This window comes from Pieris napi, chromosome 9, assembly GCF_905475465.1.
Source record: "Pieris napi chromosome 9, ilPieNapi1.2, whole genome shotgun sequence".
Classification (NCBI taxonomy): Eukaryota; Metazoa; Arthropoda; class Insecta; order Lepidoptera; family Pieridae; genus Pieris; species Pieris napi.
Genome location: NC_062242.1, coordinates 2,013,312 through 2,021,376, shown reverse-complemented (window position 1 = coordinate 2,021,376; position 8,065 = coordinate 2,013,312). Strand labels below are relative to the sequence as shown.

The 8,065-nt window shown below is 32.4% G+C and overlaps 1 protein-coding gene across 1 annotated transcript; it reads left to right on the top strand.

The window, feature by feature from the left end:
• The first annotated feature begins 3,581 nt into the window (after window positions 1-3,581).
• LOC125052544 (cAMP-dependent protein kinase catalytic subunit 1) lies at window positions 3,582-7,420 on the top strand. Its single transcript, XM_047653459.1, has one exon. The coding sequence runs from the start codon at window positions 3,916-3,918 to the stop codon at window positions 4,975-4,977; it is 1,062 nt and encodes a 353-aa protein (XP_047509415.1). The 5' UTR covers window positions 3,582-3,915; the 3' UTR covers window positions 4,978-7,420.
• The last annotated feature ends 645 nt before the right edge of the window (window positions 7,421-8,065 follow it).

Below are 8,065 nucleotides of genomic sequence, written 5' to 3'. Positions count from 1 at the left end.
CGGTCGCAACGTTTCGCATACGCGTACGGTTTCGCGCCAACTTCGTTTATGAGATATCTATAGGAGGACGCTATGCGATGGAAAAGGATAGCTAACAATATGCTAGTTCCACTTAAACAACCTTGAATTAATGGAGGTGAGCAAGAGGTAGTAGTCTACCTTTCTCTGTCTACTCCTGTTGAAATTTTTTAAATTTTCGATTTAATGGGACTTGAGTTGGGTTATTTATACTGAATGTACATAGGTATTATATAGGTATTACTTTATTCTTCATTGAGCAAGTGAATCAAGTAATAATTAATTTATCATAAATTTTCAATGAGTGTTTATCACCTATAAACTTACAAGAAAAGTCGTTTTATAAATAGGTGTATAAAAACTAAAACCTATGCTATTTAAACTTCCTAATGATAGGTATACCTACTTGTCTAAATTACTAGTTACTACGTTTTATTACTATGAAGTATGAATGGTTCAAAAATACTACTATCAACTGCAAAAAGGTATACCTACGTAATTAATACCTATAAGTACAATCGAAGTACATATATGTACTTTGATAATTTTTATTTTTATTTTCCCTACCGCAATAGGTATTATTTTGTAAATCTATGAAAAATGGGTCAAGAGTCAAAATTAAAACAGAGAATATTAAAACAGGTAGGTAAAATTGTACCTGGCTAACAGCTAGACTCCTTAATAATATACAATAATAATCGAATTGGCTTTAAACATTTTGGTCCTAGATTTGACCTAGCGTGGCTGAGGTTCTTTATTTTTGTAAGAAATAACTTATGTTTCGGGAAATTTAATAATACCTCTTTGCCATCATAAGCCAAGATTTTTTTGAAGTCAACGACCTACTACCTTTTTCTAAGTAATTTTGTACTCATAACAAAATTGTAGACCTTATCTCGTTGGAATACGGTATTGTTTAAAATAATCTTTTGTAACATTATTTTCGCTGTGTGCGCGTCGTCGCTACTCGGTCCGGTGACCATCTTCTTTGATAATAATATTCTGAGTGGGTTTTAGGTAACTAAATATTTATCAAAATTGGAGCGGAAAAACAAAATGGTCTTAAAATTTTTGTTTGGATGTCCAAAGATCATGTGATCTAAACGGCTAAATCTTAAAATAATAAACATAATATGCTAGGGAACTTCATTATAGGTTACATATTATCCTATACTTATGTACTCTATGATAGGTTATTTGAGATCAAATTGACTTAAATTTAGGTATTTACGACAGATTTAGATTGGGCATAATGTTAAATATTTTAACACTAACTGCAAACGATTTCTGTGACCTTGTGATTTCAGCTTTAGGCGGGATTTTGTGTGAGAATGTAACGATAGGATTGTATCTGCTTGTAAATCATATTCGATATTTTTTAAATTCATAAGTTGTAGAAGTCTTGTCTCCTTTCTACGTAAAACATTTGGGAAAGATAAAACGAGTGCTTTATATTGTTTGTTGTAATATAACAATTCTCGTTTCCTTTGGGATAATTTGTCTTGTTTTTTAAATCACTTCTAAAATCTAACTTCACTAAATTTTTATATTTTTATAGCTGCATCTAGGTTTACCTAGTTATGTTTTAATGGAATAGATGTCGCTATACCATATAAATGCAAAATATAATATTTTCGGTTATTTATTATTATCAAACACGCAGAGATACACATGCTCAATTGTTAAAACATAGTACAATGTAGTATATTTATTAACAGAGTTGTTGGACAGAACTGTTTAAAAAGAAAAAGGGAATTATTTCATACTTAATAATTTGTAAAATGCGCCATCTATATAGTTTGATGAGAGAATTTTAAATAAGTTGCCAGCAGTAAAATCTATTGCTTTGGTAGTAAATAGTAGTTTAAACCAAAAATTTACTACTTCAAGCCAAGCCAAGTTTCATAACGATTTTTGTTGTTATCGACATTGTAGTGAAAAAAAAAACAACGGGTGCGTGTACTTATGTACGCGCGTAAGAAGTTATACTTCTTTGGCATTATTAAAAATAGTTTTTGATTGCATGCAAATAATTAATTACAATTGAGTAATCAAAGACTTGAAAAGGAGTCATTATAGTCAATAAAGTTCAGTTTACATTTGAAAAATTAAATAAATAAATATTTATTATTATTCTCTTACATTAAGTGTAACATAAATTCTATAATTATTCGAATGTTTTTTTAATTATTATGTCCAATGCCGTAGCATCTTCCGTGGGCAACTTCATTCAATTAATTTTGTGTCACGGTGCGCGCGCATCGTAAAATTTCACTCTCATCAATTTTTCATAACGCGCCTAAAGAAGTATAACTTCAAAAACCTCACTTAAAATATTTAGTGATATTCAATAGAAATAATATCCTTTTTCCGGCCCGATTTATTATTATATCAAACAGTCACCCCTATCACCTCCTAAAGGGACCATGAAGATCATTGGTAACATCATATTTAGCTTTTTTTTAGAACAGATAGCTAACGGGCATGAGGCTCGGGTTGGATAATGGATTTAGAATAACGTTTGATGATACTGATTATGTAGGTCTCTTGAGGGATTGATTGGAACACCTCCAAATATTTTTTGCTGCCGGAGTTGCGTCTAAATATTAAAAACAATATGATTTAAAATTTTGTGAAGTGTATTGAAGTTCGTAAACAAACCGTACATTTTCTACTTTTCTATTGATTGTTAGAGATGTGACATTCTGCATAAAAAAGCGGTTTTTTAATTACTTAATCGATTGATTTATCGATTATTTCTTAATTTTTGAATAAAAAGTTTTTAAAATAAAATAAAATAAAATAAAAATAAAATAATAACCCCCAACCAACCACTTTCACGCGCCAGAAACAGTTATTTCAAAAAAATATTAATATACTAACCTAACTAAACCGAACAATAGCTAATAATTGGTTTTTTGGACAGCTATACCACGATACCACATAATGCACATAAACGCACCTAGCGTGGCAAAAACTACCTTAAATAACGTTCGATGATTCATTCCAAACTCACCTGCAGGTATTAATCCAAACAATTCCTCTGAACACTCTCCACGGTTAATGTGGTAGAAGATGCAGAGAAACCCCATATCTCTACACTACGCCAAAGGATAGTCGCTCAGAAAGTGATTGGATTCAAACCGCTCTCAATTGACTTCGGTGACGTGGAAGGAGCTGGTACTGGGGAGTCCCCGACATTTTTACTAATGACCAAAAATTTTAAGCCATTAAATAGTTTACATTTTTTTTATTTAAAAATAGTTTTAGGCAGCAATAAATCTAAAATATAATACTAAGTCATGTTATCAAAAGATTTCTAAAGGCGAAATAATAATTGTGTTGTAGTTTTTAATTTATCTATTACAAAAAAAATACCAAAATCAAATCTTTCCGGTTGTATAATTAGTTTATACTAATTATTTGTTTTCCTAAACATTATATAATTCAAATACAAATTAATTATTTTCAATTAAGCTTTTTCTTTTGCATTTGTGTTCTTTTTAGATTAAAATATATTAGTAGAAATGGAAATAGTAGTTTTCATAAATAGAAAGTGGCAACATTTTCATAATTGACCGCCTCTCGTGAGCGAATGAATCGTTCGTTCGCTCTCGCTCTGTCGATCGAGTTTCTGAGGAAGCCATTTTATTTCTTGTGAATGTGACGAAAAATTTTACTCAGATTTCGAGTTTAAACTTTTAAAACATAATTATTTCAATGAGTGCCTGTTATAAGTGTCTTTTGTGACGTGTGTATGTGCAAGGAACGTAAAGAATGTCTGTGTTTCAAATTGGTTTGTGTTGACCTGCCTATTTCTTACGTTCGCTCAGGCAGGCATCGATTAGTACAAGGTAGCCTGTATAACGGCAATTGAAATAAGTTTTGGTTTGCGCCATGGGCAACAATGCTGCCACCGCTAACAAAAAGGTGGACGCCGCCGAAAGCGTCAAAGAATTCCTCGATCAGGCCAAAGAGGATTTCGAGGAGAAATGGAAGAAAAATCCTACCAACACCGCCGGATTGAACGACTTTGAAAGAATAAAAACGCTCGGAACAGGCTCATTCGGGCGAGTTATGATAGTTCAGCATAAACCTACGAAAGAGTATTATGCTATGAAAATATTAGATAAGCAGAAGGTCGTAAAACTAAAACAGGTAGAACATACGCTGAACGAAAAACGAATTCTGCAAGCTATAAATTTTCCATTTTTGGTGAGCCTTAAGTTCCATTTCAAGGACAACTCCAACTTGTATATGGTTTTAGAATACGTGCCTGGTGGTGAAATGTTCTCCCACCTGCGTAAGGTAGGTCGCTTTTCGGAGCCACATTCTCGATTCTATGCGGCTCAGATAGTCCTAGCGTTCGAGTATCTACACTATTTGGACCTCATCTACCGTGATTTGAAGCCTGAAAACTTGTTAATTGATTCGCAAGGCTATTTAAAAGTAACTGATTTCGGCTTTGCGAAGCGCGTGAAGGGTCGTACGTGGACTCTATGTGGAACACCTGAGTATCTGGCTCCAGAAATCATTCTGTCCAAAGGTTATAACAAAGCTGTTGACTGGTGGGCACTTGGGGTACTTGTATATGAGATGGCAGCTGGATATCCGCCCTTCTTTGCAGACCAGCCGATTCAAATCTACGAAAAAATTGTGTCTGGCAAGGTTCGCTTTCCATCACACTTTGGCTCTGATCTGAAAGACTTGTTGCGCAACCTTCTCCAAGTAGATTTGACGAAACGCTATGGAAATCTAAAAGCGGGCGTAAATGACATTAAAGGTCACAAATGGTTTGCTAGCACTGATTGGATAGCTGTCTTCCAAAAGAAGATTGAGGCACCTTTCATCCCACGCTGCAAGGGTCCTGGGGACACCAGCAACTTTGATGATTATGAAGAAGAGGCTCTTCGCATTTCGTCAACTGAGAAGTGCGCGAAGGAATTTGCTGAATTCTGAGCGCCCTATTGGAGCCTGCGCGCGGAAAATACCGTGAGTAGGTGTTATGTTTTAGTGAACCTTCCTTGACATTAGTCATGGAGAATGGTGAACATCTCTTAGCAAAAGCTTTGGGTGAATATAAACTTTTGTGCCCAATGTTGACATCTGAACTGTTAAAATTGGTGAGGATAGAATTGATCCCTGATATGTGGCATTTGCTTACTGCCAGATTGATAAGAAGGCTATATATCTATCCTATGGTGATATTTATGTATATCATTTATGATGTTACTAGCCACAAGGAATGTAAGCCCTCATTTTCGGCTGTTTATTCAGTTTAGTAGTCTGCCTTTAACATTGAGATAGTTAGCTTATTAAAATTTCTATTGTTTTTGTAATGTGGATACAATGTGTACTGCAATTTTTCTTGTTGCTTTTAGATTTGTCAGACATGAGAAGACATTACTTAATTATTGTTGTTATAGATATCACTTTAATTAGACAGTCTTATATTTGAGAATTGTGAGGTTTTGCTAGTATGCTCTATGTTTAGGTACCACTAATTATTTCTGTAACCAAAACTTGCTTTTGATATTATCATTTGAAGCAAATGGTGATACACGTCCCTTTTATCCTAAGTAAGAAGAAGTGTTTTGGTGTATGTTGTAATTTTGAGCTTTTGTTATTGATTTTATTTTTAGAAAATGTATTGTTGAATCATTTGATATTTTAGTTAAGGATACCTAAATAAAGATAGATAAAAGAGATTAATTTATTACCATAATATGTATGTAGTATTCAGTTGTGCAATCCAAGCTCGTTTGTGATCTGATGTAAGGAGACCTTAAATTTTAAGTGTAATTTTATATAGTTCCTTTTATTAGTGAATGTACAGTAACCGAAGATTAACACAGCTGCATATAATGTCTCATTGTAAAGCTATCTCTCATTAGCATCATAGTTAAAGAGCAATAAATTTCCTAACATTCTCCATGGATAGCGATATGACCTTTAATTATTATTGATTACTTAAGCACAAGATAATAAGAGAATTGTGTGATAATATTGCATCCATATGAGAATGTATTCTAGCAACATTAATAATAGGTAATATAATTAGGTTGTATGATATACAGGAATCCAAAATATGAATTTTGCCTTGAATAGGCAGTCTTAGAGAAAGTATAATTAACCATTTAATCTTGTATAATGTGATGTTAGTGAGAGAATAGTGTTTTGCTGTTTCATTTGTAGCACAGTGGTCAGTTTGATAGCTATTAGGTGTAGGACTTTGAATCCAGGCTGTACAAATATCATAGTTATTTGTAGTGAATTTAACATGTGGTATGTGCGCGTATGTGTCAATAGTCATTAGTTTAGGTCCTGGGAAGGTTACTTAACTTGCACATTCATCTAACATGTTTAAATATTTATTTACGCTGAATCCAAAGTCATATCAATCTTATTAAATCTATTCAGAAATTCTTGTACTAGTAGAAATACAGACCAATTTGCTTGTCTTTTAATCTTTTACAGGTTAGTTAAGTTACCTATGTACTAGATTACTTTAGATTAAATTTTACTGCAATTTGATGTCCTAACTGGTGGACAGGTGTAGCAAGGGAAAGTATAGCAACAGCAGTATTTGATTTGATAGACACTATTTCCTGCAGTAGATATAACAATGTTATCAGTAAACTTATCATACTGTCACAATCACAAATGAAAGTTAAGTCTAAAATTTAAATAAATCAAGAAATAGTGTAATGCTTGCAAAAATAAAGGTGCCATTTTTATGAATTACAATTCTTTTTAAGAGAAAAAAAAATCAAATGGAATCCAATGCATTCCATATGATTTAGCACATTTCAAGGTAATTTGTTTTGAGCCTTATAAACAGGATATGGTAAAACGAAAGAGTTAATGAATTAACAATCATAGGTTTTTAGAATTGTTTTTTAATTGATGGCAACCTTTTAAATAAATACACCAGTTAGACATTCTTAATGTAACATTATTTCTATAGTCATGTCTTTAATCTGTTCCTGTTAGGGATACTTGCGATTAAAACTTATAAGAAATTTAATGATGTAACATTAATAATCATTGTATATAACTAGAGTGATTGGACCCACATTTTAGGATAACATTCAATATTGGCTTTGATTACACTTCATTCCATTAGCTTTCAAAATAACTCATTGCCATGTATGCAGATCTTTCTAATGTGAACATTTTAGTCGTTTTGAATATTAAATCCTAATGACGGTGTGTATTTGAGAGCTGTCTTTTTATATCTGCGTACTAATTTATAAAATGTTCACGTCTAGATCTATTATATCGAGTGCCTATAGCATTGAAGTTCAAGTGTAAAAAGTCAGTTAATTTCAATAATTATTTGTCATCATGTATTGATCTTCCATAAATTACGATGAAATTAAAATATCGATGTAACAGTAAATATTTGTTTGATTTATGTCCTAAATAATATAATACATTTCAGGCAAAAATAAATATCTTTTTTATCTGTGTGACTCAAAGGTTGAATATATAAAATTGTCTAATGGAGCACACATTTGGCAGAACACGTCTGATGCACGTGGGGTCGTTTGCCGTAATATGCAACATCCTCATAAAGTGGATTTGTACACTGGTCTTGGCAGCCAATGAAATACAGAATATTATGTTACCTTATAATAAAATCTGAATTAATAATATAGTTCTATCGGAGTTCGTAATTCTGAAAGTGAATTATAGCGATGTATGTTACGTAAATTGACTGAGATATTGCTTTTATAAATTAGCATACGCATTAGATTATCTGTTCAACTTGTACATTGTGTATGCGCCACCAATGTGGGCGACAAACGTCATCCATTGATTTCTGTTTACGTACTTTTATGCTGCCGTCATCATAATAAGCATTTAATGAATAGTACAGTCAGCATAAAATGGAATAGCGTACGTTTATTTTGATTATAGCATTAATTTAACGTGACAATGAATGAGATACTCTGTTAAAATGAAAAGGACTTAAGTGAAATGTCAAATGTAATGCAGATTTAACGATGTATTTACTTAAATGATTCAGGCATTAATAAAACAT